We start from the raw sequence: 26967 nt of genomic DNA, 5'->3' as shown, positions 1-26967 counted from the left end.
TATTTGCACATTTGTGTGCTCCTTTAGAGTGCATCCTGTTTGCCTCTGTGTGCCAACGTGAGCATGTTTCCAACTAACATGTGTGTGTGTGTGTGTGTGTGTGTGTGTGTGTGTGTCTCTCACCTTCAGCTTGGGTGGCCACTTTGAGAGCTGCAGAGCTCTCTCCCTGGCCATTGCTGTTGTGGGCCACAACCCTGAAACGATATTTGGTGTCTGGCATGAGGTTCTGGATGGTGACCTGCATCTCCCCTGGACGGCTGGTATTCACGACTCGCTCCCTGATGTGGACACAACACACACACACACACACACACACACACACACACACACACACACACACACACACACACACACACACACACACACACACACACACACACACACACACACACACACACACACACACACACACACACACACACACACACACACACACACACACACACACACACACACACACACACACACAAACAAACAAACAATCACAAAATTGTTTGTGAGAACGTGATTGAAAGAAATTGATGGACACTCCATGAAATGATGGATTCACAGCTACAATAATATTCATCTTGCAATATAGAAATATATTACACTTGCATACTGTACAGTAGTTGCAAGCTCTTGGTAAGTGTGCATATATGCTGCATTATCCTAGCTGCTTTATTTCCATTATTACCCATTAGACCAAAACTCATTTTAATCAACAATGATATAAAACAGAGAAAAGCCTCAAAACTTCAAATTTGCAAAGCTGATACCAGCAAATGTTTTGCATGAGTACACATAGAATAATGTATGAATTTGCAGCCCTGGCTCTAACACAGAGTGAAATACTTGTGTGTTAGGCCACTTCTGAAAATTGCTTTAAGCTATTCAACAGGGGAAAACACAAAAGACTGCCAAAACTCTACATAGGAACTGTGAAAAATGCTCTCTACTTCTTCAACATAATATGCTGTAAATCCTTGACACAAGAAGCTTGAATAAAAAACGAAATTACAGTGTTTGAACTGTTGTTTTTGTGTGTTTATTTCAATGTTCTTTGGAGGGGAAAAAGGTTAGTTTTTAATGAATACACTCTTACAGCTATGATAAGAGCTCTAACAGCTTTTATTACATATTTTCAGAGTGGTGTGAGACTTCTGCTCAGATATGTATTTTTTATTAGTACCCCCAGTGTATGTACTACCTGCTAGTGCCGTCCTGGCTGTAGAAAACAGAGTAGGTTAGCTCGTCTCCGTGTGGTTCAGCCGGTGGCCGCCAGGTAAGCTTGATGAAGCGGGTGGAAACCAGCGATGCCACGACATCTCGGGGGGCGGAAGGAGTGGGCCCTGCTGGACTGGCTACACCTCCGGAGCCTGGCGTTACATGGTCAGTAGTGTTAGGAGTCAGTGAGGGGGGAGGGAAAGAGGGCAGGGCTACATCTTCGGGTCGGGAGGGAGAAGAAGGAGGGAGGAGGGAGGAAGGGAGGGAGGACGGGATGGTTGTAGGGCGACAGGGAAGGGCAGGAGACAGTGACAGCGTGGTAGTGGGGGGGGGGGAGAAAAATTGCAAAGAGGCGTCCAAAAAGGAACAGTTTGGGGAGAGGAAAGGAGTTGAAATGGAAATGACAGTGAAACGAAAGAAAGGAAGGAAACAAAAACAGAAGAAAAAACAAAATAACAACAACGTAACAAAAAAAGACTTTTGGTGTGACAAGGAAACACAGAAATAAAACACTTCTACTACAGCTGACAAATAAAAGCACGATACAAGGGGAGACTACACATGCAAATCTACACACAGCTTTCTAATGTGAGGGCAGCAGAACACAGTGCGTCATACATTTCATTTTCAGAGGCGGCCTTCCCACCAATCATTTGTGATTAAAAATGATTGTTTTTAAAAAAAAATTTGTGACATTTTTCTGTCAAATACTGGCCAACTTTCCATGGAAAATGGAAGTAGACCTTGTTTTGACAAAGCCAACTTGTAGCCTCTTGAATGTACACAAGAAAACCATCTGTGTTCTGGGAATTAAACAGATGCATATCACACAAAGTCAAACATCTGAGGACTAACCCTAACCCCCTAACTCCCCACCCCTCAAAAAAGTTGATTCTAAAGCCTAGATCCTTTCCTGACTAAAGCACCAGATGGTGTTTTTTTAAACACTTTTTCCATCACATTCCACATCCTAGCCACAGAAATGTTTGTGATTTCATTTGGTGGTTGTTTTTTTTTTTTTTTTGGGAATAACAATCTGCGGTCAGACTCAGTGAGTTCTGCTTTCCATTTGCCTGGCAAGAGGGCGAAACAAAACCGTATGGAAAGAATGTCAGATTGTATGACATTTCCATTTGTTTGCAGGTCAGGGAAATAGACTGGAGGGCAAAGCTGAAATACAGCAAAGCAGCAAGTTAAGTGTGCAAACGGTGTATCATTACTGGAGAAATCGTGTTGAAATGCAAAAGTGGCCTCTGGCGAGTTTGTCTGTAAAGACGTGACGAACTAACCGCTAATTTGGATTTCAATATTTGTTTACATTTTATATGCCCAGAGTCTAGTGACTTTTGCACTTATATGAATCTCATTCTTTCGCTCACCCACGCAGTGAATAAACCTGTTTATAAAGAACTGACCTTGTGCATCTGCACGAGCCTCAGAAACAGATTTAGCTTCTGCTTCACATTATTGCTGCAGTGTTTGTATATATACGTATGTTTTTCTGTACACAGAGTATACTCGGCGCACTTTGGATAGTGGTATATTTTTGTTCTGTTGGCTCTCCAGCACCTTAAATTTGAAATGGCACAATGGTTTGACATTAATGTGCCGACTTTAATTTAACTTAAGGTCTTTAGGCCCATACTGTGTGATGTAGGTAACCAATTCTGATAAACTGACACAAACCTGAAACTAAAACTCACTCAAGTCACCATCTATAATATATATATATATTTTTTTTTTGCAGAAGTCTCTGTCTGTATCTGTCAAAAGCTACAACAGAGACATCAGCAGACACTTGGTATCTCTGACGGTGCTCTGTCAGGCTTGTATTGCATTTTCATGTCTAGTTTTTGTCAGAGAAATGACTTCATTCTGTTCTTAAAACGCCTTTTCAGGTGGATTCAGGTAGTGAAGTCCATTCCTCTGTAGCCTCATCTGCATGTTTAGGATCACTGTCCAAAAGGTTATTAGGTTTTTATTAAAAAGGCTACAACTCCTACATTGTTCATGCAGCACAGATGTGAACAACCTCAAATAACCTTAAAGCTCATATTCATTGTTCATTTTATTGCTCCTTTTTTATTGTTTGTTCTATTGTTTCATTTTAATGCTGGAGTAGAGCCAAAAAACAATGGAGAGCATTATAATTGTCCTAATAATGTCCCTAATTACCAGATGCTAAAGCATTATTCTCATTTATAAAGCCACCCAGAAACACACACACACACACACACACAAACACATGTTGTGATGGAGCTACCATAAAATAACTCATAACCAGACTAACAGGATAAACAAAAGCTTAGCATTTGTTTGACAGTGAAGACAGACCTCCTGCATTACTAAATTATGAATACAGGAAAAACACACACCAAACAACATAAAACACACAAGGCAACGCGGTGCAAGGAATATAATGGACAATATGAGGCAATGTAAGATGAATACTGTTGTAAATTAGTAGTAGTAATAAATACGTAAAAATCTAAACCAGACTAAAACAGTGAAATCTGTTTATAACTGGGATCATTTTACAGACAGGAGGAACAAGGCATACATGAGAAGAAGGAACAGAGATATTTGCAATATTCAAAGTAATTTAACTGCATTAGTAGAGCCAAACCACAACCACGGCTCCAACTGTTGCATCCATAACTAAAAACATTTGACTGGTAGAGTTTGTGGTGGCGGCAGCACACAGCCTGGGATAAAGGGCTGTCCGGGAGGCTGCGTTCAGACCCAAAATATTTCTAATCCAGCAAGGCTTGCATGGAGGCTCATACGCAGAATCGTAGTGAGAGCCTGAAACAATTAACTTTTTTTTTTTTTTAAAGGGAAAGAAGGAATGAAAAAGAAACCACTGATGTAAAAAGACTAGACGATCAGCAAAGGCGGAAAATAAAAGCGAGCAGTGGTGAAGCTCTGAAACAGACAAAAGACCTCTGTTTGTTTACTTATGGGCAACTAATGTAATTTAATGTTAACACATTTAAATGATTTCATTATTTATTAGGAAGACAGGTATCACTACAATCCAAGAACAGTGGGCCCTTCATCTGTCATAGAGGGCAAGGAAGATAAAATCTACAGGAAATCAGTTATTGCCCTTTTCACATTAGGCTTGGTTAAATTTTGCTTCTAGAAAAGTCTTGTAAAAAATAACTTAATTATTCAAAAGTAGATAATGAGTTTAAAACTTTAGAAGTTAAGCGTGCATACTGGATATTTCATATTTCCAGTTAGGAGGTATTTAAATTCTTGAATTCTTGAAATTTGCAGCAGCTAGAAGAAAAAAAAAACTTGAATATCTCAAGCCGTGCTCCAGCTCACCATGAGTCTAACATCAAAAAACCTTGCAAGTAATCAGCAAACGCCCAAAGTTCCCTTTAAAGTCAGCTCCCTTCCCTTTAAATGAGCTAACAGAGTGGATAGAGTGAGATGTTAAAGTAGGACAGGATCCCGTGAGTCCAAAATGCTGTACAGTATGTTTCATGTTAGTCAGTGTTGCTTTGTCTGTAGTTGAATCAATGCCTGTTGATTGAGACAGAAAATAAGACATGACAGGAATTGAACCAAGCGTTCAGACATGTAAAGGAAATTGAAAGGAGCGCCCAACCATATGTTGGACTTAGCTGTTACAGACATAGTTTACTGTAGTACAAAAAGCTTTTTAGTGCCCCACTTAGCAAGGAAAAGAAAACAGATAAAGCTTGAGTGCCGCTATATATTAAAGCGTTCCACAAAAGTCAGCAGAAGTCCGTAAAAATGGCACTTGGATACAGGTCAGGCTGCACCTTTTGACTGTTGCTTTTTTGTTCTCTGTGTAAATTTGTCCATTCGCACCCTTGCCCAGTGTAGATCTAACAACAAAGGAACAAGGAGGAGATAAGTGGTTCGATGTCTCATCTTTTTCAATCAAAGGCACTTTGTAATCCCACTCTCCAATAAAAATCACCCTGAAATCAACAAACTGACAAAGAGGCGGTGCAAAGCATTGTGGGACTGGCCAAGACACTGTTTGATCAACTTTCCATCTTAATACACCTTGTCATCTGTAGATAATTGACACGCTGGGCAGTTTTCGGTGTCCTTCTGACAATCTGTCTTGTACATGGGGGCCTGGGATTGTTACAGCAAGGAGGTGTCAGCCTCCCACTGCCACTGCCAAGCTCTATTCATAGCTGATTAATAGTGTCATTAGTCTCTGTGCCAGAGGTAATGAATGGCTGGCATTAAGGCTTAACGAGGAAGGTTACTCTAGATCTGCATAATAAACCTGGGTAACCAATACAAAACAGTCAAGACAAAGACACGCATAGCAAAACATTCATCTTAATATTTAATGGAAGCAAAAGCCATATCCGGGAATTAAAATAATTGGAGTAGCGCTAAAAGTTTTGATTAAAGCCTCATAAGTTGAACTTTAATCTTCTAGTGCTGCTAACTCCATAATCCACTGCTGTGTTCCCCAGTGAGCATGGCTGTAAAGTAACGCCAAGTAGTTTTTTCATCATCTGGTCTGAGTACACAGATAAGAGAGCCTACAGTAACTCACTGGCTGAGACTACACACCTCTCCACCAAGACAGCATAAATCTACTGAATGCAGATATCTGCCAGGAGCACACACAGTACTGTAACTACAGATAGCCTTTTCAGAGGGAATTCAGCAGGCCATGCCACGTTCTTGCAAAATGGATTTCCTCAGGACAAGTTTCCATGTCTAATGTGGTTCGGTAATGACGGCTGCATAAGAGACAGATCCAGCACAATGCTAATGGCCCATTACTGAGTCACTACTGTAATCTGCCATAGAAAAAGAAGAATGAACGCAGCAAGAATGAACAATGTACTCAAAGGCACGGTCCACACCCTTCAGAAACATCGACACAAAGCAGGCTGTCAATTAAGAATGTCTTTTTCATGTTTCATACATACAATGGTCACATGTATGACTCTGAAGTGAACAGCACATCTGTATGTTGGAAGTGTATGTCAGTGATCAGATAGAAATCCTAAGTTCTCTCTGTACAAAGACAAAAATGCAAATATACGTCCTTTCATTAAAATGTAAAGGTAACGTAAGGAACACAGCAGAACACTTCAATTGCTCTCACGGCTTCTCAAGTAAATGTGGTGGAAAATTATTGGTTGCTGGGAGCCAACTGCTGACAGCTAAGGCTGTTTTTTCCCCCCCCTCTACCTTCTTGTTCCCCTCGCATCTCTTTCAAGATAAGATTGCAAAGATGAGGAAGCCTGACAGCTCATGACATTTGAGCAGCTCCTTAATGCACCGACAAAGGAAACTGAGTCAGAAAGGCAAGACAAATGTTTCATGTGAAGACAAAGTGAGAGGTGAAGAAAGAAATGGGGGAAAAAAGGCTGACCAAGCACGTTTTTTTATTTTCTGTTCAGTTTCTCTCTAGTACCTTGTCGACAACAATAAATTCAATTTTTAACACCATTTTCAACACTTACAAAGTGCTTTACAAGCAATATAACAGAAAATGAAAAACAATTAGGCAAAAATAAATAAAGTAAATACTAATGTGAGATATCAATCAACAAAAGAGCAGAAAATGCTCACAACAAGGGAAAATCCTTAAAGCCTACTCATTTCACCACAGGGTCACCCCTTGTTAGGAATATAAGCTTTATCTTGGGACCTTTCTTGAACTCCAGTCTCCAGGCATCTTATCACTAGCTGAGGGGAAACTGACAGTGATGCAGTATCAGATTGCTAAAGGGTGGAGCATATCAGCGACTGCACACACTCCCTCTCACTGTGATAATCAGACGTTCAAGATTAAAGCACGACTCGAAACCTCAGAAAGGCTTAAACTGACGAGGTGTTCCAACTCACTGACATAATCCAAAAAGAGAAAAAAAGCCTTTTGTGTCTCACACTGATTTTCTAAAAAATGTCAAACAGCACTGACTCCATACTCCTCCCCATCACTTTCTGGGGCATGTTGTCTACGATCAAGAAACGTTTGAAACCTGGCACGTTCCCCAGGGGAGAAATAAGCTTTTATTAATTAAGAGCTGTAAAAACAAATACATGTCCATTTCAAAAATTAATGAATTTACTCCTTATTAACCCTTGAGTGGTTGAAATATTTTCGGGAAACAATCTTTAGGGCGATGATGGTGCTGATGCTGTTTCCTGAGGGGACACATCAAAGTCTGGCATATTAAGGGGAAAACTCAGAGAGGTCAGCACTCGTATGGTCATGAACAGAATATTGAAAACTCAGATTTCAAGCTTTTGATGTTACTGCCGGCAAAAACTGCTTGAAACTACTTAAAATGTATAGGTCAAAATTCTGCCAACAAAAATTCAAAACAGCTTCCAAGACTCATTAAGCTCAGATCAAAATGCAGTTTATAGTGTTTGGAGTTAGTCACAGATGTATTTATGTCTTCACAATCACTAAATGCTCTTGTGGTGGTGGAGACAAAGTGGAAAGTGAGAGGACCCAACTGATGGATTCATATGACTTATGAATATCATGTGATTCTGTAAATGCTAATAGGAGGGGAGGTGTTAACACTCTTTATCAAGAGGCTAAAACCTTCCTTAGCAAGTGGAAAGCTGTCCCTCTTAGAAAGCTTTCCCTGCAGCTGTCTCAATGGTTCAATTTAATACTTATCTTGCCTTTTACATCCAAAATCAACATTCTCAAATTCCCTATAGACTTTGCATAAAGAAGTAAAAGGAATTCATATGATTTTTTTGTTGTTTTGTTTTAGATATGATGACGGTATGTCCGTGTTTGCATTCGGTGTTGTCCCTCCAGAAATATACTTTCTGATAATTTGGTTTTCCTAAAAAACAATCCCTGCTGTGGGTTTCTCAAAATAACCACTGAGTGTCGGGGAGCGGCGGGGGGGTAGGGGGGGTAGGGTGGGTTTACTGTCTGGGAATGTGCAAAATACCATATACGTTCTACTGAGACAGAAAAAATCCAGAGGATCCTCAGATCCCAACACGTAGGGGAAAACAAACGCCCCCATTTGGAAATGACGACTGTAATTGAATGGGGTCGGGTACATTAATAATTAATCACCCACTGTGTGTACATACAGCGTTCCTTCGCCATCAAACACATGTACCCCCTTGATCCGTGAGCCACTGGTGAGTTAATTTGGGTGTGATTGCTTTGTTACCCTGAACGCTTTGCTTCAACACACACATTGCTGCACAAACACTTGCGAAAACATGCACGATCATGATGCCAACAGCTGCTCGCCCAGACTCTGTATGCAAATGAAGATGTGCAGCTATGGTATACAATGTAAACACCCGTCCCCTCCAACTCTCTCCCCACTTTGACAAATCTGCATCATACGCATCACGTGGCTGGCTGTGAGAGGAAAGCCAGGCCTCTTGGGCTCGCCTTTCGAGAAGATCAAAACAGCCAGTGATGCTGCACATCTCCAGAGAATTTCACCACCAATGCCCAGGACTGGAAGCATGCTTACTTTCTTTTTGCTCTGCCTGCCTTTGTATCTTATTACCTCGGAGGTACACAAATACAATTCAACCTTTCCAGGGGAGCAGGGCAAGCCTAGAATGAAGCAATTGATTTCAGAGAGAGCTCTGTGTAACAGTGTGTATACATGCACTTGGAACATTCATCATGTATAAAGTGAGTGGAGCTGAACAACCAGGAAAGGGCTGAAAAGGTCAAATAGGATGTTTGCAGAAGTAGGAGCAGTTGCATCCCCCATGGGAGACTCGCTAACAGTCCAGCTAATCAGACTTTCACCAATAAAGCAGCCTCCCTGGGTTGGACCCACCGAGAAGCGTCTATCGCACTAGGCTAGCAGGCAACGGGGTGTCTATACCCCACTGTGATGTTACTCCCTCTTCTACTTATAGCTTATGGAAACTGGGAGGCACAGTAAAGAGAGGGGGGTGGGCGCTAACAGGAAAAATAAAAGCTCCAGCTATGGTGGCGCTGCTTACAGGGGTCAGCTGCCTACAGCTAAAGGAAGGGTGTGAAAGGAAAGTGGTGTTTTTGTGCCAGTGGTACTTCCAATTACTGCACCCAGAGGACTGACCACGTCCAAAATCATCAGATTGGCATCCTGGATGAGTGTGTGTTGGAGGTGGACAGTGTTATATCGTAAATAAGGGCACGAGTCAGTGAGGCGTGTAAAAAGGACTGTCAGGAAGAAGCAGGTCTCATGCAGACGTATGCAATCAGGCCTAAACGGGTGTTGATAACAAGACTGACCTTCAAAAAAAAACATTCTGACGCAGGTACCGACGGCTATTTTAATCCTTTTTTCAGTTTCCTGAGCAAAACAGGCACCCATAACATTTTGCAGTTAGCACTTAGGCGACAGACCATTTATAAATGAAGTAAAGCTTTTCACCATGGTTGAGTAAATACAACCCATAGAAAAGTTCAGCCCATGCTGTGATAGCCCCAGCTTGTAAACACACACACACACACACACACACACACACACACACACACACACACACACACACTGAGCACCATCCCTGAGAGACTGAGCCACAACACAAACACTTACTTTGCCATCAGCGCCTATACAAACAGCAATTTGGTTGAGGCTGATTTCAGCTCTTCACAATCAATTTAGGCTACAACCCTCTGATCAGCTTCCTACAGCCCCCAGTGGGGAACACATTCACTTTTCACTATCACTTACATACTTTGTATGCATGCCAAACTGATTTTGTGTGTGTTTATTTCAGTTAAGACACTAGGGCTGTATGCCCAAATTTGAATTTTAACATATTTCGCTATGAGGCAGAATTTAATGTAATATCTGCACATTTACATATTATTAATATTCACCATCACATGCCCCTGATTTGTTTCAACATTGCATTTTCATGATCACAAGCATTTATAACTACAGTGCTCTAAATGAAAACAAAATTATCATGTTCGTTTAAACGACCACAAACCACAAACAGCGAATAAGGCTTAATAAAATAAAATAAAGATAAGGTGCTCATTATTATAATGGCCTGCAGTGTTAGGCTACATGTGGTGAGGATAAGACACAGCTGTTAGAGGACAGGTACATTTGGTGTTTACTGGCATTTTAGTGATTATTTTTCAGTGAGAGGGGATTCAGGGAAGTTTTTTAGAGGCAATTTCATTTCCCAGTTGCACATTATTAACCTGTCCACAGTGCCAACAGCAGGCTCCCCTTTCCCTTTTGAACTTCTTATCTCTGTTTCATATTATTATTAGTATTATATTATAATACTGACTTTTGGAAATTGCAATTTTGAAAATAACAACTATCACCTACAAAAATTACCATAGAGGTGGATCAACCACTCTCTGATAGGGATTAAACATTAGAAGGTTTATTAAAGTAAGGATTGTTGCAGGATCCCTGCAGTGGATTGCACTGTATTGTCATGAAATGTACTGCACCACCTATACATGTATAGTGAGACGTCTTGACATGGCAATTGCACGCTTGAGAGATTCAAGGGAAATGCTTTAGTTAGACCAATTACAGTGTGACCTCATGGAGGTAATCACCATAAAGTTTAAAAAAAAGTGTGACCATATGTGTGCATGCATGCGTATCCTAACAGTACATGGCATGTTTTTAACTGTCACATATTCACACGGGTGCCTGCTGTTGAAGTTACACTTTGAATGCAGTCCGTGCCAACAGACGTTGTGGTGTGCAGCGCTGCACTGTGCTGACACATTCACATGCTCACAACGTTACACATTCGCTCCTGTTGGCCTGGCCGTGACCCTGCTAGCAGATGATGGAGCACACCGTATTCCCTGAAGTGGGCCTGAGCTTTTATCCAGTACTGGAAGAGTCTAGCTGGAGGGAAGGGTCTTTTAGCAGTCTATTCTCAATTCTTGATTTGAACAGGGAATAAGGGCGGTGCCATGAGGTGCCGGAAAGATCCCCTGACTGTGGTTTGTCTGTTACAAATGTGTTAGGAACATTTTTTTTACTGCTCTGTATGCTAAACTCAGTGTGTTTTTTTGTTATTTAACCATGATCTAGTTACATTTTATATTACATAGATTCATGATCAAGTCATTTTTTTCCCTCAACCCCAGCTAGAGCCTCTACTGCATTACACCACACTGACAGCAGAGCTGGGACAGCAGGGGACCTACTTTAAAGCATCTCTCTTTTTACTTTCAATTTGATATCAATTCAAGTCCTTCTTTATTTGTATTAGAAGAAGAGAACACCAAAGCTTCAACATCAAGATATATTTGTACATAAAACCCTTCCTGGTTGCATGCCTGCACAATGCCACAACAATGGATCTAGGCTGCTGCGTTCACATCTCTCATGTGTATCAGTGGTCCATATGGAAATAATTACAGCTCTTGTTCAAACCATACCATTTCAATATTTGAGTGCTTGTTTGGGTTACAAATCTGCTGCAGATATCAGTTTTGTTTGGGGAAAAAAAATCGGATCTCTTCAGGCTTGGAACAATATTTTAAAAAATAAGGTGACGGAGTTTGGAGCTTTTCTTGCTTTTTGTTGTTCACAAAGAGAACAGAATTGCTTCAAGCAACCAGGTCTGTCCAAAACATATTTCTTTGGATATTCTGTGCTCAGTTTAAGTTCTGCGGGCTATCATGGTTTTTTGTCAACACATCTGTAAGTTTTTAAAGGGTTGGTTATTTCTTGCCAATAGTTAATAGCCAGTTTTTTTTCATGGGTTGATATTTTGTCTATGTCTGATTTTGTGGCTCTTGAAAATGAGATTTTAGGCAACTTAAAACAATCTGCTGTCTTTCTTTCTTCATGAAATCCCTTGGTGACCACGACGTTTGCTCTGCCTGCATTGTATAGTGCCTTTTTTTTTTACCAAGTTTAATGCTTTTACAAAAATATGAAAATAGATTCATTTAGTCTCACTTGAAAATCATTATTATAATACAATATGGTCCCTGTTGCCTCTAATTAGTTTGTATGCACTTTTGTTTTGTTTTCATGTGTTGTCAATTAATGACATTTAAATAAAACTTGTCTGGGGTTTTGTGACTCCTGGATCCCTTCTGAAACATAATCATTAATACGTGTTAACTGCCTTGGCTCAGAATGAGGGGAAGGAGAATTAGCGGTTGTATCAACTTCAATTTGTTAACAGTAGTGCCAAGTCATCTGCAAAAAGGAGACTCTGGTTTCCTGTGTCATTTCACACGGAGGTCTGGTGCTCAAGACAGCTGTAATAATTTGATTTACTAATTAGGTTACGGCATGTACGACTCTCAAAATATCCATTTCCAGTATCTCCCTGTGCCTGTCACTGTGTCGTGGCCTCGGCTTTGGGGACAGAGCACGTCACTTTATCATGCCAGCGCTCCTGATGCCTGCGCTCATAAATACACAGAGTGATGGAGGGAGAGGAAAACCGAGAGACACAGAGAGCACTCAGGCGGTGATGAGGCATCTCCATCTCTCAGTGGGGGTCTGGTACCTCTGATGGAAGGGGAGGACAGGACTCTTCTGTTTGCTGCCACAGGTCTAAGAGGGGGGAGGGAAAACTAATGGCGGTGTGGCTGGATAAAGGGGATGATGAAGGGAATGGTGGAGGTATAGAGAGAGAAAGAGAAGCAGCAGAGGGTAAAGGAAGGAGAAAGAGATGAAAGAGAGGGACTGCTCTCCTGTTTAAGCTAAAGATTTAATAAAAGCTTGAAGAAAAATGTATTTGCATCAGAAATAGTGTGTCATCTTCATTTCATCATCAAATGACCTGAATCATAGCTAGGAATATGAGCCTACAGGATGCAGATGCTAAAATTCATGTTGCGCAGTTACAACTATGGGTGTTTTTAAATTGTGTTGTAAATTACCTGAAGCTGGCTACATATTTAGTGTAAGCTCTCCCTTTCATTCATCTCAGTGTGATTCACTTGATGCATTTGTGGCTAAAACAGCATGAGCGCTCAGAGCATGAACATCCAAACAAGCTTTCAGCCTCTCTAGTGAAGTACTTGGCTTGGGCACTAGGAGGCAAAATGTCAAAACATTATTCATGTGAGCTGGGGGAATTGAGAAGAGACAGAGAAGACAGATGTAGGGACAGAAAAATTCAGACAGAGGAATATATTTTCATATTGACGCCTGCAAAGCATATGGAAGGAGCACAAATAAGTATTCACATGCAAATGGAAGTGCATCTGTAAAATTTATGCATAACATAAAAAAGCAAAAACACACACTTTAAAAAGGCAAACAGCTCAGTGAGTGCCTCCACTTCTCCTTTGTTTGCTAATGTTAAATGTGGATCTGCATTTTACATATTAGGCTTTTTAGCAGCTTCAATCTAAACTTTGCTATGTGTCGACAAGTGGGCATCAAGTTAAAGTGCCCAGGCTGATTTGTGACCTCGGGTCTATGATTGTAGCAGTAAAATGAGAATACATAATGCTGAAAAACATCCAGTGATTTTTCTTTTCTTCTCTTTCCTCTTATAAATGTCAGTCAGCTATTTAGATGTAAAATAGGATATGCAGCTCTGTGCTCAATAAAGCAATAACACAAGCTATCTTAAAAACTAAAACATTTGTTTCTGCTCTGCTTTGAATCCTAAAAAACTAAAGAAAAGGCAACCATACCCCCAAACTTTCCTATACATTGTAGTATGCCACCTTATCAAACTTCAAACACAGTCTCAGTCTTTGTACTGTATATGGAAAGATGACAATCATATAAACGAGTGCTTTGTCTAGGCGTGCACAGCTTCAAAGTTAAAAAACGTGACCCATTTCCTCTCCAAGCTGTAATTGCTGCCTACTAAAGTATCATGCATAAACGCTTCACATAATCATGTGCCTGGAAAAGGCCGCAAATTGTTGCTGCACACTGTCTATAGATGACATGTGATGATAATCCCTTAAATAGCATATCCTCTGCAGCTGATTAACCTCCCTTGCCGTCATCTTGACAATAACAACCAGGGTCTGCATTGTGGACATCTAATATCAAAACTGCCAGCAGGGAATTATCATGACAGCTATTAGTGGTTGTATTTATAGTTTATTAAGGAAACGATGAGCCAATCTGCAGGGAATTTGATTAAACCAAAGCATTATGTTGAATTAAACTATAATTACTCCAACAACTGTCCATGCAGGCTGTATGTAATCCAATGACTTTAAGAAAAATGACAATTTCTAACGTTTCAGGGAAAAAAAAGAAAAAAAGAATAAGTCTCACATGGAGTAGTTAATTACTTGTGAGAAATTAGTTTGCATTTGTCACTGGGAAAAGTCACACAGATTTTGGTTGTTGCTTTCCTTCCCTCTGACAAACACTAATGATCTATAACAGTGACTCTAACGAACACATCCAAACACAGTCTCAGCACTTCCAGAAGACGACAAGTCTGAAAGTGGCATCTTTACAAGGCACATTAAGAGGCACTTACTTGGACTGCATTACACTGCATAATTAGGTCTACTTGAGGTCCACTTTTGGCATTTGTGCTCGTATTTACCCACATCTGTTTGCAACTAGTTTACCCATATTACACATGGCTGTGGAATGTCCAGGAAAAGTGTTTGAGACTGCAATCTGAGGTCCTATTTTTGACCCCTGACCCCCTGCCCCCCCAATTCAGACTCTTTGAAGTCTTTGAGATTGCTGTAGCAAGATGAAATGAGACCAACTTATTTCTGAAGTTTCACCTGTTTGTTTGTGTACAAACCCAGTGTCATCTACCAGAGCTCAAAGCCAACAGTATTGATACAGAGCACAAATCACTTTAAACAACTGTAAATATAATGTGCATATGCTAACAGCTGACTTTTCCATCCCAAACAGCCACGAGTGGGAATCATCGCTGGAGCTACATTTAACTGCAGCTGGCAGCGTCAAGATGCAAAGATTATGACCACTAATGAATATTAGCCAACTTGCAGCCGTTGTGTGTGTAGATTCAATTCACCCCCATTGATTTCCCTGTAGGGTGAAGACAACTTTATCCCTGCGGCAAGTCCCTGGCTTATCTTCCCCCGACTGTGAGGCAGCAGACTGACAGACGGGGTGTTTTTCCTGGTGCTGTTTCGGGGTGATTCAAGTCCAGCAGGTGTGTGCGAGATACCTGACTGACATGAAAACTCACAGGGGCAGCAAAGAGCAGATGGGGTGTCTGTAAAGAGTGTGTGGAGAAGTGGACAAAGATGCCCAGCTGTGAAAAGGGGAGGGGGCATAAAAAGGGAATATTTAGGGCAGCACAATTAACACAAGCACAGTGTGTTAGATTATCACAGAGAGCAGGTGGCTGTGAAAGACAAGGAGGGAGAAAGTGAGAGAAAGTGTTGGGGAAAGGTGGCAGATGGCTGAAATGAATGTGTCCATATTCAGCCCCACAGGAGTAAAGAGAGGAATACAATGGAGGAGAGACTCTAAAGGAGAGAGATGTGATTCAACTAAAACTTCAAAAGATCTATTTCAACCTCACGTCACAATGCCGTACCCACAAAGCACTAATAGGTGCTGAGAATGAGCTGATTTCAAACATTTTGTCATTGATTCACTATTTGGAGTCACAAATTGCACCTTTGAGAGAGAGGAAATTACACAATTGACACAGTGAAGCAAGTATTTACAGAGAGCACTGAAGTGGATGTGTCTATAAAAGCACAAAACATTAACAATTTACAGGAGAAATGAACTCTTTCACTGGGACTACGGTTATTTTCTAGATCGATCATCCGAGTTTCAGATGATTCAGATGATGGCTGATAAACAGATTCATAAACAGGAAACTAGAGAACTTTCTGGCGGTAAGTATGTTTGGATTTGTTTTACTGTGTCCAAGATAGATGTACAGACTCAGTAAAGCACGGAAAAAAAGATTCTCTGTGATATTTATGGATTAAACAGAGATTAATTTCTTCAAAGCCCCGCTCAGGGCAGCCCAGTGTACAAGGCCAGCTGCCTCTGTAATTCATCCCATTTATCTTCAAGTCAAAGAAAAAATGAAAAGACTTGGGGCAATGTAACGTGGCGAAACCCTTATCAATGGTGTCAAACAAAAATACACAATGAGCTGCAGGTCATCATTATTTCTGACTTAATGTCCTCCAATCAGAGGGGATGACACAGCTGGGGGGCCACCGGTTGGACACCGCAATGCTAATCCATTAGCCACCTGCTTCTAGTGCGGGGGAGTTCACGTTTGATTAAATTTTGCCATCTCCCTCAACAAAATGGGAGAGTCGAAGTCGGCGGTAATGGTCCTGATGATCAAAAAACACTTGATTTCTGCTGTGTTAAGACTGTTTTACTTTCCCTCCCCTGGCTGTTATATTATTCCTCCATTTTCCACCATGTTGTTTTATTTAGATTCAGACTGATAGAGTCAGATTTAGATGTGCTTTTCAGTGAAATCATGTCTTGCTCATCTTGTGAGGTGATGTGGGGAGATTTTCACTGGTCCCTTGGGTAAAACGATGATTATAATGACGGTGCAAATGGTTTCAAATTTAACTTGTATTACATTTTTCTCCAATGATTAGAGGTAATGACACAAAACTACCTCAAGAACAAGCAAGTTGGAAACATTTTCCATATTGGCTTCTATTTTTGGGCACTTGGGTTTTGTTGTTCCAACCCACTTTCCTTTTTGTTGTACTCTACTTAGCGGCTCCACTCTGGGAATCAGCATTCAAGCCTCTCTTTTCGCTTTAAAGGAAGTTATGCTGAAAAGAAAGCCTGTGCTGCATCAATCCAGGCACTCTCCCTTCACCAGCATAGGAATTCAGGTTTAGGTAAGGCTCCCTGCTGAAAGACGGCCTTTACAAGTCTGAGGATGCGGCATCAAAGCACAGGCTTTGTGTAAAGCAGCTTTCTTTAGTCTTTGCAACATTTCTGTAACACTAGATGTGGAATGGACTGTGTGCTTACCAAGCATCATTTGCCCCAGATGTACTTCTGTTCCCTCTGAGTCACCTCTGGTTTAACAAGATCCCAGTGGCTTCATTTCACTGTTCGCTACACATCCTCACTCACTCCTCTCGCCCTCACAGATGTGCACAACCTCTAGGAAACCACCTAGGTGTTTACAAATACGGTAAACTGTATAGAGAACTGAAGAACCCCACCCGACGTTGTAAAAGGCTAGGTCATATTGAAAAGTCTTTGTTGAAAATGTGTTTTTCAGACATGTTGTCTATCATCTGTGTTCTGTCCATATTTTAATCTCCAGGGATTTATGGCTATGCTTGATGGTAACATTTGGGCATCTTAAAGGTAGAGTCAGTGATTCTGGAGAAAGATTGTTCAATACACTTGTTGTCAGTGAAAACTTGTTCAGTGAATATCCCCTCAGGGTCTGTGTGTGCTAAAAAAAAAATCTAGGGTTCATACCCAGCACCGGCTTTGAAAATGGGAAACAAACAAGTGGTCCGGACCGAGCCACACAACACTATTCCAGCCAATCAGCAAAGGGCGTCTGTGCTAGGAAGTGTTCTCTCACAGAACAGGTAAGCTAACCTGACTTGCTAGATGTTTTATCACACAGAGCCAATCGGTTGAACCGGTTTGGATAAGTGCTGGCACTTTCAAAAAAATACTTGGCCGGTGATCAGATGAAACATCTGTCTATCTGTCTGTCTTACTTTGAGAGGTAGCTGTATTTACAACGCTGATGCCTGATGATGGATTCTTACATAATCTCTTGATGTCTCGGGTCCAGCTGCCTCGCACGTTAATGTCACCACATCAATGAATCAATAAATACAAACACTGTCGATTTCTTCCTGTGGAGCTGAAATACAAACTATTTTGGCTAAGTAAATTTCTGTTTGTCTGGATGCTGCTCTCTTAGCTCTTCAGGAGCTAAAGCTGCCAGACGGCTGCTTCTGTGGACAGAGATGCTGAACGCAAGTTGAGTGAGAAATGAGGAGGCCACAGAGGGGCGAAGAGTGTGGATGGACTGTTGTGCTCATAAGACATGAATTTAGGTGGCTGAGCTTGTGATGGACCACGAAGGAGGGGTGTATGTGTTTGGCTGTTTAGTTGAAATATCAACAATCTTTCTCCAGAATGACTGCCTTTAATCATTTTTAAAAAAACAAGTAGGTGTGAGGCTGTTAATAGCTAAAAAATAATCATAAGCAGCTGTTGATGTCCAAATGGCTGTGAACAGATTATTTTCCTTTCCAAATATGCAGTCTGGTTGTCTGAGCAAAAATGATTAGACATGGTTAATTTCTCAGTCGTATCTGACATTGATCATTTTGACTGTGCTGCATTTTATCAATTTGTGTGTTTGTCATCTTCTTAAGTGGCAATTGATTTTGTCTAGTTAACTATCATCTGCTTTTGCACACTAGCGGGTGGTCCTTTGCTGAGTGGCGTACCGTGATCCAAAATGATGAGCTGTGCACTGGACTGGATGTTGCCTGCATCGTTCTCCGCGAGGCACTGGTAGAAACCCTCATCTGACTTGACCAGACCCAGAACCTGCAGGTTGTGCTCCTTCTACAAAGATGTGGAAACGGGCAAAAGAAAGACAAAATGCAGACATAATCTTAGTAACATTGCATTTTTATCATTCTAATACCGACTGAAGGAGTAGAAATGGAAGAAAGTTATCCTTTTAGTGTTGCATGAGCTTACAATAATTTTGAAGTAGTCACTGGGGATGACAGCGTCTCCATTCTTGACCCATTTAACAGTGGGAGCTGGTGAGCCGGAGACCTCACACTCAAAGATGATGTCCATGGACTCATGGGCGTAAATGTTGGCTGGCCTCTTGACAAACTGTGGTGGAACTGTGAAATCAAGATAATACAGAGGAGTTAGAGAGGTTAAAAAACAAACAATATATAAAATGATATCACATATCATGTTGAAGTTTGGGGAAATTTGTCAACAGTTAAAACAATGGAGAAGGAGATGAGGGATGAGAAATTAATGATCTTCTTCCTGATGAAATCCAATAAACAATTTGTCAAAACTAAACAAGCACATCAATTTCCAGTGTTATGGTGTCTGGCAGGAAATGAACAAGACCCAATGATGCCATGCTTCCTCTTCAATTGCCAAATTGCCAGTCAAGGAACAATGGTGGAACAACAAAAATATAATCTAATAACTTATCTACTTTCTGCAAACCTCACACAATTGTCATCTTTCCAAACATCTTCAATAAAAATATTCAATAACCTGTTTTTTTTTTTTAAGATTGGATGAAAAATAACCGTTATATCGGTCCCAGCACAGCATGTTCGCATGCTACACTAGCTGAGTCGAGCACTTGCAGATCTCCCCTGGTCCTGGTAATGAGGGCCAGAGAAGAGTTATTTGATCTGCTGGGGCTATACAACGCCTCATCAATCTGTCCTGGAACAAGGTCACTGGGAGCGCAGGGCCCAGGCCTCGTCCTCTCTATAATTGGACTGTACGTGTGTGTGAGGAGAGAGGGTGTAAGAAGCACTGTGCATGCGCGTGTTTCTGTGCACAAGTGCTTCTGCTGCCTCTGTGTATTCCCTGATAAGCTGCGACCTCGCTGACCACAGTTTAAATGACTGTTATTGTTAGTGTGTCGCAGTATGTCAAGCTTTGCCATCAGCCTCTTAGGCTCTGTGATAGCTAGTTATTAGCATCAATTTTGTAGCTATTCAAATGGGCTGATTGGATATAGTAGCGGTGGGTTGATAAGGTCCTTTCTAGCTTAATTCACCAGAGTAGTGGGTTGTGAGGTCAAGTCCCCCTCATCTGCTTGATGTAGCTGTGACTAATTTACTCTAACACAATATTGGTAGTTAACAGATCAGCCTTCATCTTGTTGGGACAAGCTGTTAACAGGAGCAAAGGAATTAAGACTCACAAATTAGTTCTTTGTAATTAAACTGCTAAAGAACAATCCACAGTACGCACATGTTTCCATTAATGGTAGCCTCAATGCACCAAGAAGGACTGCTGCTACATGACACATCGAGCACTATGACATGTTCATATTTTCCTGATCTTAAAATGCATTTTGGCCATCTGTTTCATATGTTCATGCCCTGTATATGGCGCAAAGGTGGGAGGAGAGGTGCAACTCATCTAAAAAAAACCTGATTTACCAGGAGCTACAACATCCTCACGTTTATTCCGACTTGTCTAGCAAAAGCAGGGTTTTTAATAATCAATTTCATGAAAGACATTTTTACATCTCCCTCTGGATGGTCATGCTAAGTGGATAATTATGGGGAATTATCAGTGTATGCAAACAACTTCAACTCTTGCTTCACATCTGTCATCAATAGAAAATGGATTTTACTTCCTAAATGACTCTTTACATGAGCTTTGGCTCACATTCTTAGTGAAAGCAACACATTTTTGAATGCCACTTGAACTGTCAAAAGGCCTCCACCTCTGAGTATCCCAGAGTGAAGCTTCTCTTCAGATCAGATTTGATGCTACAAGATTAAAAAAAAGAGCCGTTATGTTTCAAATAAAATACAACTGTATGTTTTTAATTTTGACTTTCAAATTCTCGCCCAATGGCAGCTGGGATTGGCTCCAACGTCCCTGTGACCCTCTAGAGAGGATAAGCGGTTTGGAAAATGAATGAATGAATGAATTAACTTTGAAATTCGAATTGTTTTAAAAACCACACAATGTGCTAGGACAGATCAAATGAGAAACAACTGGATAGTGCCATCAAATATTGAGACGTTCCCCCGCCTCGCTTCCTAATGAGCGTCTAGACTTTCCTGTGAGCTACACTGGCAAATATTGACTACTGAGACAAGGATGGAAATGAGGATAGTAATATTTGTAGACTGTATCACTGTATAGTTGTCAAGACAGCCATCGCTCTGCTCTGTATACACTTGTGTGTGTGTGTGTGTCCCTATGTGACTTTTTGTGTGTGTTAGCCAGTGCTCCCTGCAGGGGGATGTGTGAGTTGTGAATAATGTATTTCACAGTGTGGTGTCCCCTGGATATTTTCCTCCAGTAGCTGTGCAGCAAAAGCAGGTGGAATCATTGGTTTACTTTGGTGTGTCGGGGACATGGCATTATAACACCAGTTATGTGTGTGTGTGTGTGTGTGTGTGTGTGTGTGTGTGTGTGTGTGTGTGTGTGTGTGTGTGTGTGTGTGTGTGTGTGAGAGAGTGTGAGTGTGAGTGTGAGAGAGAGAGAGAGAGAGAGAGAGAGAGAGAGAGAGAGAGTTTAGTTTAAAAAACATGCCTGTATATTTGTTTCTTCCCATTATTACTGCTTCTATATGCTGTACATTATTTTGTGTATATTGCTTCTTACTTTGCCAGCAATGTGTGCATGTGCAGGTGACTGCTTATATGTGCGCACGTTTCTTTGCATCCATGATGTCACAACCTGTGTACATTCATTGTATTCATATGTGTTTTTGTGTCATTTTGTGTGTGTATATGTGTGTGTGCGCATGTCTTTCTGTCATTGAAAGAACCAATTTCAGTTGCAAACCAGTGTTGTGAGGACATTTCTGTGTTTTGAGGACATTTTGGCCCGTTGTCACAACTTCAAAGTGCAATCTGAGGGTTAAGATGTGATTTTAAGGTTAAGATTAGAATTGGGTTTGGATTCAGGTATTTAGTTGTGATGGTAACGGTTTGGGTAAGGGGCTAGGGAATGCACTGTGTCAATGAGTGTCCTCACAAGGATATAAAGACCAACTGTGTGTGTGTGTGTGTGTGTGTGTGTGTGTGTGTGTGTGTGTGTGTGTGTGTGTGTGTGTGTGTGTGTGTGTGTGTGTGTGTGTGTGTGTGTGTGTGTGTGTAAAACTATAGTGAGGTTTGCTGGTGGTGATTGGTACCCCATGGCTTTCTTTATCTCTCTCTCTCTCTCTCTCTCTCTCTCTCTCTCTCTCTCTCTCTCTCTCTCTCTCTCTCTCTCTCTCTCTCTCTCTCTCTCTCTCTGTTTCACCACTCAGTCTCCCATTTTTCCCCGACTCTTAATCTTCCTCTAACTCCCTGCCTATCTCTCAATCTTCAGCCTCCCCTCCATCTCTCCATCTGAGCAGACATGCACCATTTTCTCTAAATGGAGTTCAGACATTTGGAACCTATTGGACTGAGCAATGAGTAGAAACGCCTAAATATACCAATAAAGCCTGGAGGGATGGAGGGAGCTTTCAGGACTCAACAGAGGGTGTTGACGAGTAATTCTCACTGCGAAAACACGCTTGATGACCTTCTTTAATTGGTTTTTTGGCGCTAAAATATACATACTCTATGCAAAGGTGAAATTTGTCACATTTTGAAAGGATGCAGAAATGGATTTTTTTGGCTGGCAAAGGAACTATAATTCAAAGTGTGACTTGATGAAAAGGTTGATCGGTACCAACATGACCCTGTTTTAAAACGTTCACTAAACATCAAAGTTTAAATTAATTTGGTTTATTAAATGCTACGCTGGCCTCTTGCCTGCACATCAGTATTAAAGGCATGTGCATTGACAGACTGCTGAGCAATGAAGCCAATGCATGTTGGCAACGAGATGTTTTAAAGCCAGAGCCAAAGTGCCTTGAGATGTATTTCCTCAAATGGATACTAAATGCTAGCAGCAAAAGAACTGAAAGTACACAAAGTGACTGGAAAAACATTCAAACTCCTTCTAAAGAAAAGGGATTTCTTTACCAAGTCTTTCAAGGTACCTGTGGGTTTTTTATCCACTAATGGTGTTGTATAGCCATATTTTGATTAGCAGCAGGCTCCAGTATTCTTTGTATGGTATGATATAAAAGCATGCACACTAAGTTGAACATGCATGCTATGGACATGGGGGTTGACATAAGAAATGTTTCTGCCAACTGCTGAGAGCCATAACAATGTCAGTGATGCTTTGTAAATGGTTGCAATGAGCCAATAAAATAATTAAGCTACATTACATAAAATTTACTAAATGCTTTAGTGAAAAATGTTGAATATAAATACACAATCAAAAACTGTGTTTGTGTATTAATGTAAACTTCACATAGTACCTTTAAGAGTAAGAGGGGTATGCATGGGGCATCTTTACTAGACTCACAGCTGTCTCAGCCTATTAGACTGTGCTGTGATGGATGCTGCTCACTCATCCCTTATCAACTCCCAGGCTCCAAATCCTTGCCAACATTTGTATTTTAAGGTTCCAGTAAGTGACGAGATGATGCTGAGTAAAAAAACAAATTCAATACTCAAAATGTCTTTTCATAAACATATAGGTCACGTCATAGAGCCTAAGTCCATGTTTTTCTACTACGTTTTTTTCTATACGTTCACGCGGATAAAAATGCTCGACTCTACCAGCTGGAAAATCTCCCAACAGGCTGACTTGTAGTGGTACATACATACCACTCTCTAATGAAAGAGAAATCCAACAGAGACAGAAAAACAACAAAGGAAATGCAGATAAGCAGAAGAGGGAGAAAAAATAATTCATGGCAAACATAAAGGGGAAATAATAGAATAAAGAACCCCAATGCCAATTCTTCTATGGGGCTGGTGTTATCTTTGCAGCCTGTAGCTTAGTAAAAGAAGCTTTAATGCAGACTTACACTGACTCCAGTGAACTACTAAAAGAGGGCCACAAAAAGGTCATGTGAGTGTCTCACTATGAGCTTGTTAAAACAAACCTCTTTAGGGGTTCCTTAAGGGATTCTTGGCTGCATACTTTACGTAAAGCTTCACTGGTATTCAGGAACATACTGAACAGATACACTGAGGGGAAAAAGTCTGCTTCATTTTTTAGTAATGATAAAGATGGTGAAACATCAAAGTATAAAAGCTGAAGAAAAAAGTTATTGCAGTTGGCATATTTTTGGCTCGCTGGGATGAAACAAAACTTAAAATGAAAGACTTTTGGAAATACACTCCTCAGCAATTAAGCAGCAGCAATCAATTAAGGCGTATTCTAAGACTGTAGAAGCAAAAGGGTCAAAATATGAAAGACATTTTACAACTCTGTTAGCTTGGATGGAGTCTAGCTAGCTTCATAAAGCTAAGCAACAGCTATTGGACAATCATGGTTTACTCTAAGGGCAAGTGGAGCTTGCACTGCTCTAATTACCCACCCTGCTCTTTAAAGATAACAGCTTTACTCTTAATCCTGGCCAAGACAAACAGCCTCAGCAAGAAAGATGTTTGGTGCGTCCTTTCCTAGTCGCTGAGCAGAGAATAATATCCGGTTAGAGGCAGAGTAGTAGAGAGGGTGCTCAATCTTTGGATGTTTTTGTCCTCTAAAATTACTACACTTGAGTCAAAGCAAAGATCTTAGATTGTCCATGAAATGCTGAAAAAAAGCTTGCCTCATGGTTTGGTAATGGCTTTTAGAGGAGTTTAACATCATTCCTCTACCCAGTACTGTCTTTACAGAGCATGGCAATTTGTCAATAAAGATCTAAAACAATATTTCTATTCAACATCCAGCTGGAAGTGATGTGGAAGCAAAACTGTGCTGTGTATGTTATTTTAAAATATGCCATACAAAGAATACCTGGCTATTTGGTGCATTATGTTTAATAATCATTGGATGCCATGTTTCATGTAAGCCTAAATATGAGCAATATCATGGTAAAATAAAGATAATTTATTCCTATAACTGTAAATATTGTGCTCATGCTGTAATAAAGTAGTAGCCTAAAGCAGCACCTTTGAAAAGTTTTACTGGGTTTATTTCAGTAATGCTTGGATAGAAACCATCATCGCTTGTTTTTAATACTGATATAGTAGCAGTTTATGATTTATATTCTTGTGTTATTGTAAAAAGAAAATGAGGGAAAATATATTTGTATTTTAGGCTTTATATGGGTGTTACATCTCCCTAAAGGTTTTTAATAAACTCTGTAAAAATCTTCTTGGCCATGAGTGTTTTAACTTAAGAGGAAACCACAGAAATGATGTCCAGAATTCAAATGAGACAATTGACACCAAACATGGTGGTTTATTTTTGATTGTTTTTGTCTTTTTTTCAAAGATGAGGAGCCAAAAGGTGACAGAAAATGAGGGGGAGAGTGCGGTACAACGTGCAACAATGGTCCCCTCCAGAATTGAATCGGGGTGGTGCAATCGTAGTATATAGTCCTATGCTACCACAACGCCATGCGCTTGTCGTGTCGGCGCACTGCGCTCCCTACTGTGGATGCAGCAACATGAGACAGCTTAACACAACAGACTCTGACCAAATGCAGCATTTAGACTTAATGTGACAAGACAGAGACACACAGTATGTGCATCCCCTTGGAGTCCTGCAGATATAGCTTTATCTGGAATAAATAGCAGACCTGATTCCAAAAAGAAGAGAGGGTCTGGACAGGACTCAGCCAGACCTCCACACACCTTTCACCCCACTGGCGGAGATAACACCCCCCCCAATGAATAAGGGAAAATGTGTGTGCCTGTGGGTGTAGCCTCTTATCAGATTAGTGTGCTTTTAATAGTTAAATGGAAAGGTTATTTTTTATTTCTGTCAGAATATAACTGCTGAATATAACACCAGAGGAAGGGCAGGAGGGCAGCGTGCCAAAGTAAAAACAGTCCAAAATATCTACCACATTCGATCACATCCGTCATTCTTCCACATGTCATTTTTCCTGTCAGTAGCTGGAAAAAAATATTTGACCACGGTTCAAAAGGTAATTCCCACGACAGTATTTTCATCTGATATGTTAATAGACAACACACGCGCTTTCACTTTTATCAAGTTATAGTCACCTGTTTTTTTTCAGCCTGGTGGAACAATGTGAGCCGCCCAAAGCATGAATACGTGATGTACGATAAATTAGTTTTTTTTTTTTATTTAAACCACTTTTTTTGTTGCAAAAGAATAAAAGAGAAACTGGAACTGTGAGTTGAAATTCTGCATATCAAGGTTTTTTATGTTCCTGTCTATTTTTGCCCATTTCTGTAACAAGGTTATAACAACCCTGCTGTCTGTGGTTATAAATCTAGTGGCCTCTGCCTTTAGGAAAGACATGTAACTTTTACAGAGGGCAGGGACTTCCTGCATGTGAGTGCAGCACATGGAAAGAACAATTACGCTGATGACATGATAGCTTGAGTCCATGATAGATGGGGGCCACTGACTCTGAGCCCCATAAAACTGAAAACATACATGTTTGTGGAGAAACTATTTCTGTCCTGCAAACAGACACACCACACAGTCCAGGTCTGGGTGGTGCCACAGTCATGCAAGACCATAATCAAAAGCTGCTGCCTCCTCTGGCCTCATTTATCCTGTTGCCAGCTCTAATAGAGGGTGAGATGTCACAGCAAAGAACACACATTCACACATGCAAGTGTGTGCCTGTTCAGTTTTATTGATGTGATGTGAGGGAAAGGGCGATCTAAACGTTACCAGTAATACTAATGGTTCTTCAAAACCACCTGCAGAGAAGAACAAGTTTTCCATTGGCTTCATTAAAATGCAAGATTGTGGTTGAAAATCTAATCTAAATCTAATCCTCTTTATCTTACTGACAGAACAAAATATGGCACACACTATTGGATACTCTTGTCAGTTTTGACAGACGCTGACACAGTCTTTTCTGAAGCTTAGGTGAAATCTGCATCATTTCACACTGCAAACAGGCATCCTTATTTGTTTAGTTGTTTGGTCTGTAGATAAAAGCTTTGCTGTGAACACACTACCAAACTAAACTGGAGTATGGTCAGTTGAGCTGTGAGTTTACTATTGTTTCCTAGAAAGCTCTACTCTGGTGTATCTGTACATTTTTAAAAGAGAGTAATGGTGTCTCTTTTCTATCCAGACCTTTGTTGAAGCTCTGCTCTAATGTGAAACAGGAACA

General features: G+C 40.7%; 1 protein-coding gene across 5 annotated transcripts in view; it reads right to left on the bottom strand.

Annotated features, from left to right (window-relative positions):
• Positions 1 to 26967, bottom strand: part of neo1a (neogenin 1a) — a 159967-nt gene that overhangs the window by 29973 nt on the left and 103027 nt on the right. For 4 of the 5 annotated variants that reach the window (XM_062418935.1, XM_062426282.1, XM_062439243.1 and 1 more), the window contains exons 6-9: positions 18828 to 18982; positions 18569 to 18689; positions 1190 to 1424; positions 124 to 278 (exon numbers count right to left, since the gene is read on the bottom strand). In XM_062418935.1, coding sequence (XP_062274919.1) covers positions 124 to 278; positions 1190 to 1424; positions 18569 to 18689; positions 18828 to 18982 — 666 coding nt within the window. The remainder of the gene's footprint in view (positions 1 to 123; positions 279 to 1189; positions 1425 to 18568; positions 18690 to 18827; positions 18983 to 26967) is intronic. The other variant, XM_062432447.1, reaches the window with a different exon arrangement.

This window comes from Scomber scombrus, chromosome 1 (genome assembly GCF_963691925.1).
Source record: "Scomber scombrus chromosome 1, fScoSco1.1, whole genome shotgun sequence".
NCBI classification, from domain to species: Eukaryota; Metazoa; Chordata; class Actinopteri; order Scombriformes; family Scombridae; genus Scomber; species Scomber scombrus.
This window is presented reverse-complemented; position numbering and strand designations above follow the sequence as displayed.